At 46.2% G+C, this 23,558-nt stretch overlaps 1 protein-coding gene across 1 annotated transcript; it reads left to right on the top strand.

Moving 5' to 3' along the window:
• Window positions 1–845: 845 nt before the first annotated feature.
• On the top strand, window positions 846–3,777 carry LOC147668262 (transcription factor HES-5-like). The gene is made up of 3 exons (XM_086948651.1): window positions 846–905; window positions 1,160–1,340; window positions 1,807–3,777. Exons 1-3 carry the CDS (start codon window positions 846–848, stop codon window positions 2,025–2,027), a joined length of 462 nt encoding a protein of 153 aa, XP_086804777.1. The 3' UTR covers window positions 2,028–3,777.
• The last annotated feature ends 19,781 nt before the right edge of the window (window positions 3,778–23,558 follow it).

Below are 23,558 nucleotides of genomic sequence, written 5' to 3'. Positions count from 1 at the left end.
CTGAAGAGCAAAAAAATATTAATCACTGAATTTTACAAACACTGGAACAGGTGCCTGGCATGGACTGCACGAGAAGCTTCTACTTGATTTCAAAGAAAAAAATCACCATATCAGGACAGAGCTTTACCTACCTGCCTGAATCTAGTGCTGCGGACAGTGCGGGCGCTTTCAGCACTGGACAGTTCCACGCAGGTGCTGGTGCGGTGCGGTGTTACACAAGTCATTGGCTGACGCATTGTTTAATTTACCTCACCCTCATGTACACTGCTCATTGAACTTTCCCGCCAGGCTGGGAGCGAGTCACGAATTCCAGATTTAAACGCAGCGTTCCCTTTGAATTTTACTAATGACTGGTGGTATGTATTTTACAAAGCAAGGAAGCCGTAATTGTGAGTGGTCTCCATAGCGCACATCGGCAGAATTGAGTAGAAATATACTTTCACTCAAACGATAGAGATTAACGTTTTGAGTCATGGGCCCGCTTATTCAATCGTTTTCAGCTCTGCGGCCACACCCGCCCGTATTTAACGCTATTGACACCGTTTAGCTCCTGGCAGATGCCGGGGTTCATACAACTTTAATGGGCAGCTCTTTCCCACACTCTGATCCTTTGTGTCAGGGCCCAGATGTCCCCCTCCCCTCACTTCATGTAATGTGCCACACTTCCATTGTCCCTGCTGCTCTCTGATTGGCTGCTGGGTGTGGGAACCTCTCTCCAGCCCCAGACCCACACACTACCCTGCAGGCGGAGGGGGATAAATAGGGCTGGAGGGAGCGAGCTCTTCAGATACCGATCACTGTGGGTTCACTGCAGAGACCCCGCTCTTCACCCCACACCGGGCAAGATGGCGCCTTTCAGCACCGAGAGGAAATATGAAGAACACGAAGAGAGAAACTTTAGAAAGGTAAGAGCACGGAAAATAATTTTTAAGCTACACTTATAATTTTCATATAGACCTAAAACCCGTGTTTAAATGTGCCTATTGCACTTTATACAGTACTTCAGCACGGGACGTGGTTCTTATTTTTAAAACATTTCCTTATTTCTACATTAGCAGTTTAGTTGAACTGCTGTATCATAAAGTTTTAAATATAAGCGCGTCTATTGCCTTTTAAACACGTTCCCATACAATAACAAATGCACGTTTTGTTTCTGCAGCTGAGGAAGCCAGTGGTGGAGAAGCTGAGGAGAGACCGCATCAACAGCAGCATTGAGCAGCTGAGGATGTTACTGCAGAGAGACTTTGAGGAACATGAACTTCCGCCCAAAGCAGAGAAAGCGGATATACTGGAAATGACCGTGACGTACCTGGCCCAGCGCGTGCAGACACCGGCACCAGGTGAGAGCTCGTGACATCAAGTGACTTTTCATGTGGTGAAGTGTGAAGTTTGGGTACAGGCAGCTGCATGTGGTGAAAGTGGTGCAGGGCAAGAGTGGGTGGTGTTTTTCTCCAGTTATTGAAGGGATAAGCCCGCATTGGGTGCACTGTTGCTGCAGTAATTCGTGTGTATGTTTGTGGAGAGGGAGGGAGGTTGGGGTTAGTCCATTACGGTGCAGAGACATAACTTGTGATAGTCGCAATGGAATGGTACTTGGCACAGGCTTATTTAAGTATCTCCATTTCCATTTTACTTTAAGTAAACTTTTGTTTTAAATATGAGCGTGTCAGCACTACCTGTAAATCTTTTGTAGCAACCACAGGAAAACAAAAACAATCTTGAACGCTTTAATAGAAGATATGTATCTCTCTGTCCACTTCCTGCTGTGAGACTGTACAAACATTAACCCCTCGTCTCTCCCTGCAGCCGCGGCCTCCAGTGAAGGTTACTCCAGGTGCCTCCAGGACTCTCTGCACTTCCTCACCCTCCACGGAGCCCCCGCAGAGACCCGGATGAAGCTGCTGCGGGCCCTCCATAGACCAGCGGCTGCAGCAGAGGCGGTGTGTCCTTCTCGGCCTCCGTCCTGTCCCAGCAGCACTAAAGAGCCCGCCCAGGACAGCCCCAAAGCCCCGTGGAGACCCTGGTAATGCGGGGGCCGCGGCCTGGACTTTTCTTCGGACTTCTTTAGAGGCCTCGGTCCTCTCTGAGGAGAATATTCATTCTCGTGGCTGGAGCGCGCCCTGCTGGGCAGAGGAGTTTACTGCACTCCAAGGAGCGGAGTGAAGAGTGACTGTATATCCTCATAGGATGGACGAAGTGAATATTAAATGCTCGCAGAAGGGGTGTATTTGAATGCTGTATCCTTATAGGCTGGCCAGTGTGTAAACAGTAAATCCTCATAGGATGAAGTGTGGGAATGCTGTTTCCTCGTAAAAGAACAGCGTGAGAACATTATATCCAAACAGGGTGGACACTGTGGCTACTACATCCGCATAGGATGGGCGGTGTGTACATTGTGTGTGTACATTGTATATCCACGTAGGATGGAAAGTGCTTGAACGGTAAATCTACTCTCATGATTATATCATCTTAGGATAGACAGAGTAAATATTGTACCCGTTTAGGATGAATACTATGCAGACTACACAGTATGTATTGTACGAACACGAACGTCTTGAACAATATCAGCTGTGTGATCATGTACCATGCATAACATTGTTGAAGAAAATTAACTGAAGGCATTAATAGGAAGTGCCTTCAATTTGTAATTCGTTTTAGCTGTTTCTTTGCAAGAAATTCAGATGTCATGTAGAGTTCTGGCCTACAGTAGGACCTACTGTTGAGAATGTTGGTGCATATTTCAGAATAAGCTATTCTCAGGTCTTAGTTCTAGCGACGCTCTGGGTTGTACCAATTTTACTTAATTTCAGAAGTTGATTGACAGAGTGTCTGTGAGAATAATAGATGTGCTTGTAATCTGAGGGATTCAGATTGGGGCCTTGTGCAGGCCCAGTGTGTGTGTTCATCTTCTGTGTTCCAAGTTACAAATTACATAATTATCACTGATTGGCTAAAGTGAGTGATGAACGGCTCCGCGCCTCCTTTGCATCAATTTTGATATGTAGTATTTTCTATTGAAAATTAACATAACCGTATACTACCTTCTGTGTAGGCAAAGTGTGTTTCGGTATTTTCAGAAATATCTGAATTCGCTCCCAGTTAAAGTAATGTATTTTATACATTCTCCAAAAGGCACATGAATTGCCTTTTAAATATCAGTGAGGATATATCTGTATTTCCAATTGGAAATTCATGAGTTAAAAGCCCTGCCTTCTGTGAAGGCAAAGTGTGTTTCTGTTCTTTTAGAGATTTGTGTATTATCTCTGAATAGTGTATGTGACAATGTGCACATTCATTCTGTATTCTCCAATGTGTAACATTCATTGTTGATAGATGGAAAGGAAAAACGGTTATCACTGGTGCTAACTGTTTATTTTAAAAGCAGTCATGTCACTATTTGTGTAAGTTACACAATTCTGTGTTCTCTTTTATAAAGATGTTCAGTGTGGCGAAGTCTCTGCCACAGATTTGTGTCTCAGTGTCAGTTCTACTTCCAGATTTTCTACAATATTTGTAGGGCTGCGATTATCAGTGAAACTCTGTGGGTTAAGGAATTGAACCCAGGATTTAGCTCCTGCGATGAAGACATTCACTCTATTTGATGTAAGAATATCCCGAGTTTATCCTCTTGTCTGAGCTGTGACATTTCTGTGACATTCTGTATCTGTCTCGTGATTCTTCACTCTTTCTGTTATATGAAGGGACTTGTTGCAATCAGTTGAGATACGAACATGTTCCAATAAAAATGCAAAACTCAATAAAACGGAATTAAACATCAATTGCTGTTTTGTATGTTTCCCTTTCGATGGCTGAGCGTTGCTTTGAAAGAAGAGGCTTCCCTCGTGGACTGCAAGGGGTGGGGACATTGTCAACCACAATTGGAAGTGAAACAGCCCATTGCAGCAGGCACACCCATTCTCAAATGTTGTGCCAAATGTTATATTTATGTCTAAAATATTAAGACATTAACGTTTTACGAGCACATTGCTTGCATCCAGATTACTATGGGGTTTAAACACAACACTCTGTTGTCAATATTTAGAATCTGGTCTACTGTGAGATGCAGAGCTGCGAGAGACATTACACCTGACGGCATGTGCAGGCGTGCTTCTAGGCACTAGAACGAAAGAGGGAGCTGGGTCACGCTAACAGATCTCTATGACAAAAGGTGCAATTTGGTGTCACGCACTCTGTAGAGATGGTGGACTAACTTAGACTTAATGATATATAATGCGATAGAGAGAAAGTGTGTTTCACAAAATCTGGGAGGTCTCACATGCACCTGCTCCTTTCTGTGCTACACTGAACCCCAACTTTCAAACACAATTAAATCTGGCACCAGAGGAGGAGGGGCAGGAAGGATGATCAGAGCAGCCAGAAGTTGGGGTGGCACATTACATACTGGCCATGAGGCCTTAGGCAGTGGGCCCGGCACAAAGCATGCCATCACAACGCATTCCTTTTCATTGCGGTTGTAACACCGCAAGTGCTGTTACAAGGCATTACCATTACAATGCAAACTCTTACTCCGCATATGGATTTACAACATATGCCTTTACAACAACTTTAGTTGTAAAAGCATGTTTCGTAAAGGCATAGGCGTGTTTAAAGTTAAGATTTCAACTATAAATATTTTACAGGTAAGTATAAACAATATATATATATAGGTGTATAGTACCCTGTAAAATACTTTTATTTTAGTAAAGCATATATATCTTTCAACAAAACATCCCCAGTTGAAGGCGCACTCGAAAAGCAGATGAATTCCATTGATTCTTTTAATAAAAGGAACCTGGCATTTTCATTTAGATGCATTTCATTGCCTTACATGTTTTAGAGCACAGCTCCTTGGAAACAGGCTTCATGATAGTATTTATATATATAAGAAAAGGCAGAGGCCAGCAATGGGAGACACCACGGGGGAATTTATTCTTAAAACATCGCAGCGAATGCATTTCAGCAGTTAGCCTTCTTCAGCGCCATTGATGAGTTAAACAACAGTCAAGCTGACATCCACTCCACTTTGAATGTCCTGCTGCACTCGGATTGGATAAGTATCCGCCCTGCCCCAGATAGTTCTGATGCACACCTGTCGCAATCCCCGAAGCCTCGAGGAACTGCAAGTCCCAGAATCCAGTATCAGGAGCCTGGTAAGTAATGCTTGGGGAAATACACAGTAGGTGTCCAGGTTTGCAGGACTTCGTGAAATGCTGCCAGTAATGTCCAGTGTGATCTGTTGCAGACACATTCCCCCTCGGGTCCCCAGAACGCATACCATCATCCGACTGGCGTAGTTTCAACGGGGGCAAGAGACAATGCTTCCCGCCCGGCGTGGAGTTAGATAACTCCCTCACCGCCTCATCTGCTTCCAGTCTTTGACAGGGGCCTCGGTTGTCCAATACCTTGGAGAAAGAACAGCCGAAGCAAATCCAGAGAAATCCGGGCCAACTTAACATGCGGGGGCCTCTGAAGCACGACTCTGGCACTCGTGCACAATATTCACAGCAACCTCCTCGAAGAAAAGGCAGAGGCCAGCAATGGGAGACACCACGGGGGAATTTATTCTTAAAACATCGCAGCGAATGCATTTCAGCAGTTAGCCTTCTTCAGCGCCATTGATGAGTTAAACAACAGTCAAGCTGACATCCACTCCACTTTGAATGTCCTGCTGCACTCGGATTGGATAAGTATCCGCCCCGCCCCAGATAGTTCTGATGCACAAGTAGTCAAACTGTAGCCCAGCTCCAGGAACCAGAACAGACGACCAAACGAATCCGAGATAAGGCAAATTGGAATTTTATTGAGGCAAACTGAGCAGAAGCAAAAATATATATATTTGTGGTCGCCAGTAGGTAGTTATAGTTAGAACCTGGTTTCCATAGGAAAGCATTTTTTGATTTGCTAATAACTTTGGAGCTATAGAATGTTTAATGTCACAATGCATGCCATCACAACCCATGCCAACACAACGCATATCTTTACAACACATGCACACACATTTCCTTAAACCCTCAATAACCCCATAACCCATACACATCCTAAAACTACCCTTCCTGCCCCAAAACCTTTACCCACCCTAAACCCTACATTTCCCCTTGCCACCCCAAAACCCTTACCCTAACGGAAACCTAAAATTGCCCTTGCAACCCAAAAACCCATCCCACCATGAACTCTAAAATTACTTCTGGCACCCCAAAGTGCATACCCACAGTGAAACCTGAAATTACCCTGGGCACCCCAAAACCCATGCTCCTAACCCTAAAATAACCACTGGCAGCCCAAAACCCATACCCGCAGTGAACCCTAAATTGCTGTTGGTTCCCCAAAACCCATACCCACCCTGAACCGTAAAATTACCCAAAGCCCAATACCCACCCTGAACCCTAAAATTGCCCTTGGCACCCCAAAACCCATACCCACCCTGAACCCTAAAATGACCCCTGGCATTCCAAAACCCATACCCACCCTGAACCCTAAAATTACCCATGGCACCCCAAAACCAATACCCACCCTGAACCCTAACATTACCATTGGCACCCCAAAATTACCCTTGTCACCCCAAAAGCCATACCTACCCTGAATTATAAAATTACCCCTTGCACCTCAAAACCCATACCCACCCTGAACCCTAAACTTACCATTGGCACCCCAAAATTACCCTTGTCACCCCAAAAGCCATACCTACCCTGAATTATAAAATTACCCCTCGCACCTCAAAACCCATACCCACCCTGAACCCTAAAATTACCATTGGCACCCCAAAAGCCATACTCAATCTGAATCCTAAAATTACCCTTGGCACCCCAAAACCCATACCCACCCTGAAACCTAAAATTACCCCTGGCAACTCAAAACCCATATCCACCCTGAACCTAAAATTACCATTTGCACCCAAAACCCATACCCACCATGAACCCTAAAATTACCCATGGCACCCCAAAACTAATACCCACCCTGAACCCTAACATTACCATTGTCACCCCAAAATTACCCTTGTCACCCAAAAAGCCATACCTACCCTGAATTCTAAAATTTCCCCTTGCACCCCAAAACGCATACCCACCCTGAACCCTAAAATTACCATTGGCACCCCAAAAGCCATAATCAATCTGAATCCTAAAATTACCCTTGGCACCTCAAAACCCATATCCACCCTGAACCTAAAATTACCACTTGCACCCAAAACCCATACCCACCATGAACCCTAAAATTAACCATGACACCCCAAAACCCATAAACACACTGAACCCTAAAATTACCCCAGGCACCCCAAAACCCACACCCACCTGGACCCTAAAATTGCACCTGCCACCCCAAAATCCATACCCACCTTGAACCCTAAAATGACATTTGCCATCCAAAACCAATACCCACCCTAAACCTTAAAAACCAAACCCATACTTACCTAGTACTTACATTTGAAACTCATATCCCTTTACTATTCATGCCTTTACAACAAAATTAGTTGTAAAGGTATATGTGTAGTAAAAATGTGCATTGTGATGGTCTTGCGCTGTAAGAGCATTTGTGTTGTTATAACCACGTTGTAATGGTAACGCTTTGTAATGACCACGTAATGGTTATTTCTCCCAGCAATATAGTGGCTCAGCCTTCCAGGAATAGGTACACAAAACCAACATTTAAAAAAAACCTGTTCATTTGGTCGTATGATTTTTACAAGGTACTTGCATGAAAATATTACCACTATAAAATACGAAACACCACTGGAATCAGTTAAAAAATGTACGTATTACATATTACACTTCATGAGGCTACAGTTGTCCCTTCATGGACACTCACTGCCTATTTTTTGTCAGATTTAAGCACCCTAACAGTGCATCCAGATGCATTAAAAAGGAAAAGAGCTATGCGCATCTTCTCAGTGCCCCCTCCCTGCAACATGATGGATGTGTCATATTTAGTGTATGAGGCATCATGTTGCAAGGAGTTACAGATACGTAAGTATTTCTGACGTATTAGTAGGCGCAAAAGAGACGTTTTGCTGGGGCGTACCTGAAAACAGATGCAACTCCAGAAATGTGTCCTTTCACACGGGGCAAGCCCCATAAGAAAGGGCCTGCGTCAGTCTTATGCCTGCTGTGAGGCAGGCGTAAGATATTGACGCAATGGCGTTCTAAAAGTGGCGCACTGAAATCGCTTAGATTTTAATGTACCACTAATACAAGGCTTTTTGCAGGGGAATGTGTCTCTGCATACATTATACCTGGTGCAGGCATAATGTGGCACAGTGGTTTACAAAGTGAAATATCTGCCTAGATGCATCACTTTGTAGATAGGGCTCAACATGGCACAGTTTTTACGCCGCCGGTGCATCACAAAAAGTGGCACCCCTGTGGCGTAAAAGTGATGCAAGGCCTAATAAATAAGGCAATAGAACAAGCAAAAATCTTGGGTCTGGAAAGAGAGCACAGAAAGAAAAGAATAAGACACTGATAGTATCACACAGATCTAACTTGTTTACGTTCCAGGAAAACATGGCTTGGCAGTTCGGGCTGGACTGTTCCCATGAGGCACAGGGTCAGACTGATTTCCATATGGCCATGTCTGAACTGGGGTGGTGGAGTGAGCTAAAGAATGATGATGAATTAAAACCAGATCAGTTGAATGGGAGTGAGTGTTTGATTTGCTCTAACGCTCCGTCCATCATCCCCTTTGGTAATACTAGCGTCAAAGCAATAAATATGTTGACGTTAGCAAGAGAAAGCTGACAAAAGGCCAATTAGCTGCAAGTTAGTCAGCCCAATGTTACTTTTCTGCCTCTAAAGGCAAAAATAGCCTATAAGTCCACCTCCAATGAAAAAAATATAATAAAAACAAAGGAATGCAGAATAGAGCAGCCAGGGCCAAGTTCAGCACAGATGAACAACCTCCCCAAACCCCCAACAGCCAGGATGACAAGCCAGAGTTTCAGGGGAAGAGGTAATCATATTCAGGGCTCCATTTATGAAAAAACGCGCATCACTGGCGAAAACCAGTGATGCATCTCTTTTCATAGCTCCCTCCTTGCAACATTGTGGCAGCTGAATCCTGGAAACATGGACAGTCCCCAGAGCCCGGAGGCCTCACTGGCTGGGCCTGCGTCTGAGACCCGGAGTAGGAGGCGGAGGTGCTGTGGAGATGCTGTGGAGTTGCTGCGATCTCACGGTGGTGGCGACCCGCGTCAGGCCCAAGCCTTGTGGCGGTAGACATTGAAGTGTCGGTAATCCCCCTTACCTGGCGGTGAAGTCTGGAGGTCGCATGAATACATGTTGCTGACCTTTGTGAGAAGACAACATGTGCCACCCCTACACCAGGGTGTACGGGGAGATTGCCATTTGGTAGGCTGAGCATCTGTGGCCAGAGGATTTGGTGCTGTCTGGATGCTGTGGAGAGTGGAGCCCCTGAGCAGCACTAAACTTGTGTTGTGGGAGCGCTGCAACTTCATGGCTAAGAGTGCCCAGTTGCATCACCTCCATTGGTAGGTTCCCCAAGCAGACTTGATGGCTACAGCTGTACCCAGGCTTCTGATATCCTGCCTGGCTGAGGCTCCTTCTGACTGAGTCACAGATTTGGAGAGAGTGTGGCGGATTGAGCCCCTTTGTCAATGTCTAGGTGAGGAAAAGGTGAGACGCAGAGCGGAGGAGGCCCGGGACTCTAGCACCTGTGGATGGGGCACACCCTGCACTGCACTGCGCCTGACCTACATCACCAAGGATACTGCACAAGACTGGTGGGAGACTCCATTAACTGGCTCTAGTTGCTGATTTCGGCCATTGGTGGCGGCGGGTGCCAGGGGCACGAGTGTTGGATGCCTTTGAGTACGCAACTTGATATGATATTACTCACTGGGGCACTAGGGAACATGGAATCTGGTTGCCACTGTTAGATAAGCCACACACTGTTGGGGACAGATCCTTGGATCCTAGACCCTTTCTCTTCCGCCTCCTACAAGGATTGTGATGCTGTCTTGAGGGAGGTATGCAAGCTGGGGATGTGAAAGTGGATGATGCCACACTTATCTTGATCCCTGACTACGCCACAGGGTGCAGGGTCAGAGGGGCTTGTCTCTAGTGGTTGGCAGATGGCTCTGAGAGTTTATCATCAAATACTCCCTCCTCCACTTGTAAGGGCTGCAAGTGATCTTAGATGTTGACACACAAATCATTGATGACGCTGAACAGGTCTGGACCTGGCTGCAATACACTGGTCACCAGGTGCTGCAGACAGAGAGTGAAGGGTCTGCACAACAAGCTGTCATTCACTGAAGCCAGTCATACTGGGAGGCGTAGGAGGAGCATGCGTCCCTACTACAACTACAACCCACCTCCAACCTGCAGCAGGTTCATCAAGATAGCCGGAAGGAGCTGCATGAGGTGCCAATGAAGTGCAGTCGCACTCAAAGACAGGATGCTATCAGTCCCTCTGAATGCTCCCTGAGCGACATAGGCTACACTGAGACGTGGTTATCCGGTGCAGAGTCCATGCAGCCCCTGGATGTGACTCCTCAGACTGCAGATAACCTATTTTAATGTTGACCGGTTGTGCATCTCTCCTTCTTACACAGTTACAGACAGGTCCGGAGAGTCTCTGGCTTTTTTCAGTTCCTGGTCTCCAGCCTCTTGTTGCTGAAGTTCCGGTCTACGGAGATCAGTACTTTAAGGGGATCAGGTCCAGTCATTACCCAAAGCTGTTGTTCAGGTGAGAGATGTAGGTCAGGGATGGTGGTCCCCTTGGTGCGCCTAGCTGCAATGGCAGGAGGTCCATAACGTCCTTGACCTAGCCAAGGATGAATTTTGGGAGTTCTTCTATTATCCAAGGGCTTCATTTCTGAGACCCTATTGGCACTCTTCCAACAGTGTCACGTCACTTGTTTGATGTTCCGGTGGTGTTATCTGCCACAGCAAGCTTACAAGGTCATGTAAAGCCACTTTACGTAGCTTTTAATGGCCTTGTAAATATGTGCCTCTATCACACATTAAACAGTGTGAAAGGGGCATTCAATGGGTGTTGCTGTGGGCATTCCCACGCCAAAACAATGGAATCTGAAGCATTCCCAGGTTTATGAAAAACTGTAAACCTTCAGAATGTGTCAGATTCTAATACCATCCCAAGGGTGATGTTTGTGAGGCATTACGTGGATAAATGTTTTCATTTCTCCTCTTTTTTGCACTTTTTCTTTTTGGGCAGCATTCTGTAACACATAGAGAAAGAGGAAATACCCTGGATTGATAGTTTTTGTGCAGGTAGGTGTCCCTTCCTGCACAACATCAATCAAATCTGCAACACAGTCACCTTTGCAGGATGGCGCAAGGGGCCCTGCGTTGGCCCTGGGCAGCCATTGTGCCTCAACATAGGGGAAAATACAGGGGAGCCTAATCATTAACCCCTACCAACCGTTTAACACTGCTGGTGCATCATTTTCTTGAAGTACTTGCAGCGTGAATTTTGCACCACGTTGCACCTTATTTACAAGGTGACGAATGTGGACAAATGTGTGACCTTGTAAAGTCCTGTGCCACATTATACCTGCATCAAGTATGATGTATGCAGGGTGGCCGTTCACACACAACAAAGCCTCGTAGAAGTGGCGTAGTTAAATCACGGAACACCATACAGTAAATACGGCGAGCTATAGTGTTGCAGGGAGGGCACAGTGAAACTTGTCCAATTACTATTTTATCACAGTGATGTGACACTATTTGTGAATGGGGCCAAGAAATGCACCCTATCTTATTTATAGTGCACATTCCTGACCTTTTGTTCTTTTGCAGGGCAGCACAGTAATATTCTTTGCAGCACTGTCCAGCACCCAAACATCTTATTTATGGTCCCAAGTGTTTGCACCAATTTTAAGAGCAGGTTTTTCAACTAAACACACTACGCAATAATTTCAAGGAATTCCTTTTATGTTGCAAAACTAAAAAAAATGCAGTTAAGTCCAATTAGAAGCATTTTTTAAGACCAAAAAATACCTGCTCTTAAAATTGGTGCAAACACTTGGGTCCACATATAAGATGTTTGGGTGCTGGACAGCACTGCAAGGAAGATTGCTGCGCTGCCCCGCCCCACAACAAAAGGTCAAGAATGCACACTATCAATAACATAGGGCGCATTCCTGGGCCTCATTCATGAAAAGTGTTGCGTCGCTGCGACAAAACAGTGTTGCAACAGTTTTCACTGCGCCCTCCTTGCAACACCATGGATGCATCATATTTACTGTACAGCTCTCCATGTCGCAATCAATGACAGATACTTCTGGAATCCTTATGTAGCTAAAGTCTCACATGCAGCAGTTGTGTCACAAGCATGATGCAACTACAGCAATGTGTTGTAAATAGGATGGTCATAGATGACAGGATACTTCTAGTTGATTACATGTAGATTTATTGTAAGACACAGCTGAGCATACAACCTCGCCAGCTGACCAGACCATCAACTGACACTGGTAGAACCCTCTGGTACAGGTTAGAACACACACAGGTATACAGGAAGGCTGAGGAGGTGAAAACACTAAGGAAGGACTAAAGACTACAGTCGGCCATATTACAAGAAGAATCAATGTACAACACATCTCCCTCCTTACAGAAAAGAAAAGAAACAAACATAAAAATAAAGCTTGATGCATGGAAGACAACAACAATAATAATAACCACGGAGAGGAGGACTAAGACGACTTGAACTAATTTCTTAGTTCATGAAGGCAAAAGAGCACATTGGGGCAAAGAGTGTAAAAGTGAAGTGTGAGGTGAGACACAACACTTAAAACAACTAATAGGCATCACCACTACCTACTCCCCTTAGACTAACAAAACAGGAAAAAGATAGTGCACTCCCTCCAAACTGTCTTTGACCAGCAAAACGGGAAGAGAAAGTCCACTCTCTCAAAAACTGTTTCAGTCCAGCAACACTTAACGCTCCGAGTTGAAGATGGACAGTTCAACATACGCCTTCGTGCTTTAAAGATACCACATTCATAGATAAGATTACTGAGTGCAGTATAACAAGCGATGTAAAAAGATACATTTTTCTGACCAGGAACCTTTGTCCCTACTGCGGACCTTCTGTCCAGACTCTCACCTGGGACCTTTGTCCCCCATTGTGGACATACTGTCGAGAGTCTCCTCTGGGACCTTTGTCCCTACTGCGGACCTTCTGTCCAGACTCTCACCTGGGACTTATGTCCCCATTGTGGACATACTGTCAAGAGTCTCCTCTGGGACCTTAGTCCCCACTGCGGACCTTCTGTCCAGACTCTCACCTGGGACCTTTTTCCCACTGTGGACATGCTGTCTAGAGTCTCCCTTGGGACCTTTGTCCCTGTTGTGGACTTTCTGTCCACGCGCCCAATCTTTTGTGCTGAGACATTCTGCTCCTTGATCCGGGACAATCTTGTCTCCACCAGCACAATGATTTCGCTCTTTGTCCATTTCAGCTTACCCTTGTGATCATGGACCGGTAACCCTTCTAGATAGAGTCCAAGGGGTTTGTCCCCCAAATTCACCCTGAAAACAAAAACTCCTTTCTGCTTGTTAGTCATGGTTCAGGCACTTAAACCAGCTTTAAATTGTGGGACTACTTTTCTGTTCTATGTCGAACGACTCGCCTCTGCTCCTTAATTGAATTGTGCTTCTCTTTCTTGTTCCTGGACGCTCTGTACCTTTTAATTAAAGGCTGGAACTGGCATTATGTGTACACTGGTAATTTCCTGCACATTGATGTTTGATCAAAATAACATTTGCTTCGCTGGAACTGGCATTATGTGTACACTGGTAATTTCCTGCACATTGATGTTTGATCAAAATAACATTTGCTTCACGAAACACAGTCTATTCTTTTATGCTAGCTCACTGACACGTTTCTTGTTTTCTGCCAGAATAGAAATAAATACAGAAAATATCCACTAGATGGCAGTCTTGTCCAGAATATATGCACTGAATATAGCATTTATCGCTCGTGAAGATCTACGCTGTATGGAAGGTACACTTTAAGTAACAGTCACGTCATGCTTTCAAAGACATGTTTCTTCCTCCGCAGAAAGCATGAAACTAACATCACTCACCAAGCCGAAATGTCAGTTTGCGTGTAGCTGTTCTTTTCCGTTGGCGTCATGTTGACACAGAACCCTATCACTTGTTGCGGGTCAAAAGAGCACCACACGCCATACCTGGAAAACGTTGCGTTGTGTTCCCAAACCCTGTCATCAAGAGAACACAATGAGTGAAATGGCCGCTTGCCGTAGAGTGATGTTACACGCTGCGCAGAATGCGTGATGAAGTATGCAGCCTGGAAACGAGGGACGCTGAAATGACACAGAATGCTCCACGTCACTATGGAGCATGCAGCTCCTACGCTGAGACAAATGAAGATACTGCTACGTCATCATTTTCAAACGGGCCATGAAGAAGTGCAGATCACACACGGAGGGAAAATAACGGTATTAACAAGCAGTAAAGACTCACAGTAGATGAACTTGAACTTGTGTCTGCTGTTTGTGACTCAAAATGATTCATTTCATTTACTGATTAATGATCATGTGTCGATCCGATTCACTCGTTTTTCAGCAGCTGTGCCTTGAATTTTAAAAGTACTTAGTTAAGATCCATGCTGTTACTCGTGCCAAACTCTTCATTAGACGCATTACAGGAAGCAGAGCAGAGGATTAATTCTTTGGATTTATTTCTAAACGTTACTGGATTATACTCAATGTTGTGATGTATTACCCCATCATAGGCAATTCCCTTAAATCCTTGGTATTAGCTGCAGCTGGTTGGGGAACAGTTTAGCTTGAGTTATGCAGTAACTTTGAAAGCGCTACAAAAATAACAAGGCGCTACAAATACTTGAGGATAGTTTCTTCAGTTTTCTCTACACCTCACTTAATGTCACAGAATCTTAAGTTCTTGTTGGTCAGCGCTGCCAGGGAACAACAATTAACTCAGGCTTGTAAAAGATAAGATTTTCTTAGTTGCGCAAAAATTCATTTGACTTATCTCTTATTCAGCGGTTTCTTCTTCCTTGTTTCCTCTGATCTCAAGACTGGCAGCACATAGGTGTAGACTTGTGGGTTCTTTTCGCGAGGTGTAACTCAGGCTGTGTTAGATGGTTTCTTCTCTGGTCTGGTCAGCAGGAAAACGTCGCCAAAATGTTGTAAATAGGATGGTCATAGATGACAGGATACTTCTAGTTGATTACATGTAGATTTATTGTAAGACACAGCTGAGCATACAACCTCGCCAGCTGACCAGACCATCAACTGACACTGGTAGAACCCTCTGGTACAGGTTAGAACACACACAGGTATACAGGAAGGCTGAGGAGGTGAAAACACTAAGGAAGGACTAAAGACTACAGTCGGCCATATTACAAGAAGAATCAATGTACAACACAATGCATGGGACAGACCTATCCCTCTGGAACTGCATCACTCTTACGCATGCCATGCAGCAGACGTAAGGTTTTGACGCAGTGGCATCCTAGAATTGTTGCAGTGTAAACTGATATATTGCAGTGTGCCACTCCTACGAGGCTCTGTTGCACTTGAAAGCCCACCCTGCATATATCATACCTGACGCAGGTATGTTGTGGCATTGGCCTTCACAAGGTCACGCATATGCCTAATGTGTCTATTGCAAAGTCATCCTGTGCCCTGGGCACCCCCCAACTTTTTGCTGACTGGAACTGGTGGTAACTGACTCTGACTGACCCTGGGCTCGGTTTAACCAGGCCCAGGGCCAGTGCCAAGCCAAAAGGAACACCTTAGAACACAGTTAAGACACCCAACCTACACTAGGGTACACTTTAGTATGGTGTGGTACCCCTGTAGTTGGCATGACCTACCACCTACGCCCCTAGTATGTAATAGGGAAGGGGATTGAAACTACCTAGACCTCTCCAGTATCCTGGGGCATGGAAGTTTAGAGGTCAGCAGATTCTCTGCACCAGCATGTGTTCAGCGCTGAAGCCTGAGGTCAGTTTAAAAGCTGCACTGGTGGCCAGGACAGTTTTTTACCCTTAAATTGTGCCCAAACACGACTTTGGGGGTAGGGGCCCTTAAAAATTAAAAACCTACCATGTTTTTGCATATTAGGGACCCCAAAGGGTCACCTCTAGGTATTCCAGGGGTGGGGGGTAAGTTATCTATAAGCAGCGCCCTTATAAAATGAGTTTTTAGAAGCCTGGGAAAGTGAAATTTTACATTTCACTCCCCATATTGTCTTAAAGAGGTGCTCAAATTCGACTTTGATGCTGGAAGAATTGGGTAAGGGTGATCTGCAATATTTCTGCAGATTCAGAACCCCTGAAGTCTCCCCTAGTTGCACAGGGGGTGGGGGTCCGGTAGAAATTAGGGAAATACTTATAAAATATGGTTTTATAAGCCCTGGTGCTACAAACGTGGCGCAAGTCATTTTCCCCATTGCAAACCCCATGGCCCATAGGTTAACATGGTAGTAAGTGATTGATTAATAAATATTGATAGGAGAGGACTAGCCGGACCATTCAAAGACTTCCCAGAATGGTCGTATTAAATCCAACGATATTATATTCTTGAATTTCTCCTAAAGTGTACATACAATAAGTTATAAGACTTACTTGTTTGTAAGTCCAAATTCAGCCTTTCAGTGGTCTGCCCTGATTGGTCAGAGTTAAGTGGATTAGCCAGGCTGCTGGGAGGGCAGTGATCTGTTCTATAGGAATTCCAGGCCAGGAGGTGGCTTCGTAAACTACGCTCTTCAAAGGCAAGAGGGGAGGCCTGGGTTTTAGTCCACTTCGACAGTAGTGACCCAGAGTCAGGACTAGGCTTAAGAAAGGAATTTGCAGATGTTACTAGGAGGATCCATGGAAATGAGATATCCCAGGGGGTGTGTTTAGCCAGCTCTTACCTCCTTGCTGGAAAATCAGCCATTATGGATTTGGAAGGATGATGCACTCTGGGACAAACTAAATGCCACACTCCACCGGAAGTGGTCATAACTAGGAGGAGTTGCCCTGCTCTCATTGGTCAGCAGTGACCTGGTGCTTGACCCAGAGAATTTCGAATAAGTATCTGAGAGGGGCAGAGCCCTCCAGATCTGCTGCTTGAAACTTAATGAAGCAAGAAGTGCCCTGCTGAAGGTTTTGCTGTGTGCAAGGAACTCTAAGGCATGACCTATGAAGACTGCACCCTCTGAAACTACAGCCCTGTGGATTACCTTGCTGCCAAAAGACTCAAGAGTGGAAACTCCCTGCAAGCTACAGGTTAACAGAGCTCACCTGAACAGCCCCACAAAGAATTCAAAGCCTGGAGTACCAGTGTGGATTTGTAAGGGTTTTGTTCAACTGGATTGCGGAATTGAAGTTTCACACTTTCAAGGACCCTCTTGGAAATTCCAGAACCTGGATTGTGTGTTGGATACTTTGGTACCTGCAAGCAGAACGCCAGGAAGGTGTTCTAACTGGATCCCGCTTGAAGAAGGCGGCCCACTACAGTGGTGAGAATTCTTCAGAACAATTTATCAAGGTGTGTCCCTGACAGAGAAAACGAAATGACTTAAAGGGGCACTGTTGGTTTCTAAGCACTAGAAAGTGACTCATCTTTAAAAATTCATATCTCTAGTTCCCTACAGTGGATTATTTTCGTTTTGGTGTCATTTAAAAGATAAAAATATTACCTATTTTTATAAATTGGAGTTGGATTTTTATTTTGTGTGGTGTCCTAATAATTTACTGAAATGGTGTTTTTAAATGCTTTACATACCTGTCTTTGAAGTTAAGCCTGTCTGCTCGCAGCCACGTTACCAAGGGTTGAGCAAAGGAATACTTTTCTAAGACCTATGCTTAGTCCTATCATGTGTTAGTGGCCTTATTGCCAGTGGCAGACCTACATTTGCCCCTGAAAATAACCCACTTTCCAACATTTGGTGTTCAGCGGTGTGGATGAGGACTTGTGTTTAAAAAGTACACCTTTCAGTGAATATTTTAAGATTATAAAAATCCTCTAAATTGCCTTAGAACAAAACTTTTGAGTTTGATTTTTCGAATTTGGACTAAACTGTTGTTAATCCATTGTTTTGATTTTTCCAAATTGTTCTAAGTCTATTGTGCCTAGTTGTTGTGACCCAAAACTAGGGAACCATGGAGCTGGATCTGGCTAAACTGTCCCAGTTTAAGATGGCGGAGCTTAGGGAACAGTGTAGGCTTAGGGGGGCTGTGTCCTGCAAAGAAGACGAGGAAGGCAGGGTTGCTTGAGTCCCTAAAGGCCTGGGCCAGGGCAGCGGAGGAGAACCCAAGGTGGTGGGAAGATGTTTCCCCCAACCTCACCCGAGAGGGGGGTGAGGATGAGACCGTTCCCATTGTGACTAGTTTTAGCCAGGTGAATCAAGGTGGTGGTGGGAGTGGGGAAGGGTCCCTTACTCATGTGCCACTACTGTCCCTTACAGAGAGACAGCTTTAGGCTCAATTAGAGTTGATTGCCTTGGAGAAAGAGAAATTCGAATTGGCTAAGAGAAAATGGGAGAGGGAGGAGAAAAGGAATGGTGCAGCGAAAGTGAAGAAGATGCTGAAATGTCTAGGGGTGGTAGATTTGAACCTAAACTTCCCAAAGGCATAGTACCCAAGTACACTGAGGGGGATGACATTGACAAGTGGCTAGCAGCTTTTGAGAGGGCCCTTAAAATGAGTAGGGTTCACTCTAGGTATTGGGGCGCACTCCTGTGGGAGTTGATTCCAGTAGCTGGGAGGGATAGGCTCCTGACCCTGAAGGAAGAGGATGCAGAATCATACCAGCAGATGAAGGCATGCTTAGTCAAGAGATTTGGTCTGACTCCAGAACAGTACAGGGTGAAGTTTAGAGGCACGCAGATATTGAGTTCAAAGTCTTGGGTAGACTTTGTGGACGTTTCAGTAAAGGCACTGGAAGGCTGGATTGTTGGTAACAAAGTTGACAAATATGAGGGATTGTATAATTTGTTTTTGAAAGAACACATTTTGACTCATTGTGCAGAAGAGAAGTTACGCCAGTATCTAGTGGACTCTAAGCTGACTGACCCCAGAGAGCTGGGGGAATCAGCTGATGAGTGGGTGAGAACCCGGGTTTCCATTCAGCATCAGGGGGGTGAGCAAAAGAAAGGAGGACGGGTCCCTCCCCAGGGGAAAGCCCAGGGAAATGAAGATCAAAATCCTAAGGAGTCCTCCAAGGACCCACAAAAACCTGCACAAGGAGGGGGGGCCCGAGCCAACCCAAATTCAAAGGGAGGGGGTTTCAGGGAAAGCCTGGTAGGTGCTTTGATCCCTCAAAGGTGGGTAAGTGCTTTGACTGTAACCAGCCAGGGCATAAGCAGGGAGATGCTGTCTGCGCCAAGAAGCTCTCCCCTAAGGGGCCTTCCGCAGGGATTGCCAGTGTCAGTGTAGGGGTGGAGGGTGGTGTACAGAACAGGCAGGTGGTGGAAGCAACCTTAGTGTCCCTGGGTGGGGTGAGTATTGCCACCCTTGCTGCCTTACCTCCAAACATGGACAAGTACAGGCAGAGGCCTAAAGTGAATGGGACTGAGATTGAGGCTTTCAGAGACACTGGGGCTAGTGTAACTATGGTCCTGGATAAACTGGTGCCACCAGAGAGGTTGTTACCTGGTGATTTTCACCAGGTGACATATGCAGACAGTACTACCAAACTCCATCCCATGGCTGTGGTGGATTTGGAATGGGGAGGTGTGACAGGCCCTATGAAAGTAGCTGTGTCAAAGGTGCTCCCGGTCCAGTGTTTACTTTGCAATGATCTTGAAGCCTCTGCGTGGTCAGAGGTGGCAAGAGGACTCCATATGAAAATATTGGAGCTCCCTGAGTGGGTATGTGCTGTGACTAGGTCACAGACTAGCCAGAAGGGAGGGGCTGGACACTTGGACCCTGGAACAAAGGGCCAAGCATCCAAGGACAAGGGCACTGGCCCTGGTGAGCCAGCCCAGGGAACTCCAGAGGTGCAGGAAGAATCTAACCCTGCTGGGGAGGATCTGGCCTCTGAGGGAGGGGCTCCATCCCTGCCAGAGCTGTCAGATTTTGCAGAACTGACAGGAGCAGGTGGACCCTCCAGAGAGGAGTTCAGTCAGGGACAGCGTGACTGTCCCACCCTTGAGAGCTTGAGGTGGATTGCTTCTAAGCAAGAGGAGGGGGATGACAGTGGGTTTCACAAACTCTACTGGGAAGATGGACTGCTTTATACTGAGGCCAGAAACCTCAAGGAGGGGCCCACCAGGAGATTGGTGGTGCCCCAGAAGTACCGAGAGTTCATCCTGACTTTGAGTCACGATATCCCCTTGGCAGGACATTTGGGACGGACAAAGACATGGAACCGGTTGGTGAATCATTTCTACTGGCCCAATATGTCTGAAAAGGTAAAGGAGTTTTGCAGCTCCTGTGTCACCTGTCAGGCCAGTGGCAAGGCAGGGGGCAAGACAAAGGCTCCCCTAATACCACTGCCAGTGGTTGGGGTTCCTTTTGAAAGGGTGGGGATGGACATTGTTGGTCCCCTGGACCCACCTACTGCATCATGGAATAGGTATATCTTAGTGGTAGTTGACCATGCTACTAGATACCCTGAAGCCATACCTCTTAGAACCATTGATGCACCTGCGGTGGCTAGAGCACTGCTTGGGGTGTTCACCAGAGTGGGTTTTCCAAAAGAGGTGGTGTCAGACAGGGGCACGACCTTCCTGTCCAGCTATCTGACTGCTATGTGGGATGAGTGTGGTGTCAACTACAAGTTCACCACCCCCTATCACCCACAAGGAAATGGTCTTGTTGAGAGATTCAACAAAACCCTGAAGGGCATGATAAATGGGTTGTCAGAGAAACTCAGGAGGAGATGGGATGTTCTCCTCCCATGCTTACTGTTTGCCTACAGGGAGGTGCCACAGAAAGGAGTTGGTTTCAGTCCTTTTGAGCTGGTGTTTGGACACCCTGTGAGGGGGCCATTGAGCCTGCTTAGAGAGTCTTTAGAGAAGCCTCTTAAAGAAGCTAAGGACAATGTGCTTAATTATGTGCTAGGCCTGAGATATAGAATGGCGGAGTACATGTACAAGGCAAACAGGAAACTAGACGCCAGCCAGGAGCTCATGAAGCACTGGTATGATCAAAAGGCTACTATGCCTGAGTATACTCCAGGACAGTTGGTGTGGGTGTTGGAGCCTGTGGCTCCCAGGGCCCTCCATGACAAGTGGAGTGGGCCCTATCCAATCTTAGAAAAGAAGGGTGAGGTTACCTATTTGGTTGACCTTGGCACCCCCAGGAACCCTCACAGGGTCCTGCATGTGAATAGATTGAAACCACACCATGACAGGGCAGACATGACCATGTTACTGGCCACTGATGAGGGTGTGGAGGAGGAAACTGAGCCTGTGCCCGACCTCCTCTCCACCAATGTGCAAGATGGGTCAGTGGAGGGAGTTGTGCTCTCTCCCAAGTTGACAGACCAGCAGCACAGAGACTGTAAGCAGGTGCTGGAGCAGTTTGCTGGCCTGTTCTCTCTGACCCCAGGCATCACTGAGTGGTGTGTGCACCACATTGACACCGGTGACAGCCGACCTGTCAAAAATAAAATGTACAGGTCATCTGACCATGTCAGAGCAAGCATTAAAGCTGAGGTTACGAAGATGCTGGAGCTGGGGGTAATTGAACCGTCTGAGAGTCCATGGGCCAGTCCAGTGGTACTGGTACCTAAACCTAATCCACTGGGGGGACCCAAGGAGTTAAGGTTCTGTGTGGACTACAGAGGTTTGAATGCAGTCACAAAGACGGATGCTCACCCTATACCTAGAGCTGATGAGCTCATTGATAGGTTAGGGGCTGCTAAGTACCTGAGTACTTTTGATTTGACTTCAGGTTACTGGCAGATTGCCCTCACTGATGGAGCAAAGGAGAGGTCAGTATTCTCCACACCAGAGGGACATTATCAGTTCAAGGTAATGCCCTTTGGATTAAAGAATGCACCTGCCACCTTCCAAAGGTTGGTGAACAGGGTCTTGTCTGGGTTGGAACAGTTCAGTGCAGCTTACCTGGATAATATAGCTGTATCCAGTTCTACCTGGGGGGATCACTTAAACCACCTAGGGGAAGCGCTTCAGGCCATGCAGCAGGCAGGCCTGACTATTAAGGCAAGCAAGTGCCAAATAGGGCAGAGTTCTGTGGTGTACCTGGGCCACCTGGTAGGTGGGGGCCATGTACAGCCTCTCCAAGCTAAAATACAAACTATTTTGGATTGGACAGCTCCTGTTACCCAGACTCAGGTCAGGGCATTCCTTGGACTGACAGGGTACTATAGAAGGTTTGTTCAAAATTATGGGACCTTTGTAGGGCCCCTAACAGAACTGACTTCTAAAAAGAGGCCCAAAAAGGTGATTTGGACCCCGGAGTGTCAGACGGCTTTTGACACTCTGAAAGCTGCTATGTGTTCAGCACCAGTGTTACTGGCCCCTGACTACACAAAAGAATTTGTAGTTCAGACTGATGCCTCAGAGCAAGGGATTGGTGCAGTTTTGTCACAGCTGAATGAAGGGGGCCTTGATCAGCAAGTTGCCTTTATTAGCAGGAGGCTTCTTCCCAGAGAGCAGAAGTGGAGTGCCATTGAGAGAGAGGCTTTTGCTGTGGTGTGGTCACTGAAACAGTTGAGACCATATTTGTTTGGGACTCACTTTCGTGTTCAAACTGACTAAAGGCCTCTCAGGTGGCTCATGCAGATGAGAGGGGAGAATCCCAAGCTGTTAAGGTGGTCCATTTCCCTACAGGGAATGGACTTTACAGTGGAACACAGACATGGGGTTGCCCATGCCAATGCAGATGGACTTTCCAGGTTTTTCCACTTAGCCGATGAAGACTACCAGGGTATAGGTTAGTAACCCATCACCCTTCGTTTGGGGGGGGGGGCTATGTTGCAAAGTCATCCTGTGCCCTAGGCACCCCCCAACTTTTTGCTGACTGGAACTGGTGGTAACTGACTCTGACTGACCCTGGGCTCTGTTTAACCAGGCCCAGGGCCAGTGCCAAGCCAAAAGGAACACATTAGAACACAGTTAAGACACCCAACCTACACTAGGGTACACTTTAGTATGGTGGGGTACCCCTGTAGTTGGCATGACCTACCACCTATGCCCCTAGTATGTAATAGGGAAGGGGATTGAAACTACCTAGACGTCTCCAGTATCCTGGGGCATGGCAGTTTAGAGGCCAGCAGATTCTCTGCACCAGCATGTGTGCAGCGCTGAAGCCTGAGGTCAGTTTAAAAGCTGCACTGGTGGCCAGGACAGTTTTTAAACCTTAAATTGTGCCCAAACTCGACTTTGGGGGTAGGGGTCCTTAAAATTAAAAACCTACCATGTTATTGCATATTAGGGACCCCCAGGGTCACCCCTAGGTATTCCTGGGGCGGGGGGGTCAGTTATCTATAAGCAGCGCCCTTATAAAATGAGTTTTTAGAAGCCTGGGTAAATAGAAATTTTACATTTCACTCCCCACATTGTCTTAAAGAGGTGCTCAAATTCGACTTTGATGCTGGAAAAATTGGGTAAGGGTGATCTGCAATATTTCTGCAGATT

The sequence above is a fragment of the Lissotriton vulgaris genome, unplaced genomic scaffold (assembly GCF_964263255.1).
Source record: "Lissotriton vulgaris unplaced genomic scaffold, aLisVul1.2 SCAFFOLD_1426, whole genome shotgun sequence".
NCBI lineage: Eukaryota > Metazoa > Chordata > Amphibia > Caudata > Salamandridae > Lissotriton > Lissotriton vulgaris.
The sequence above is the reverse complement of the archived record's forward strand: the minus strand, read 5'-3'. Positions and strand labels throughout refer to the sequence as shown.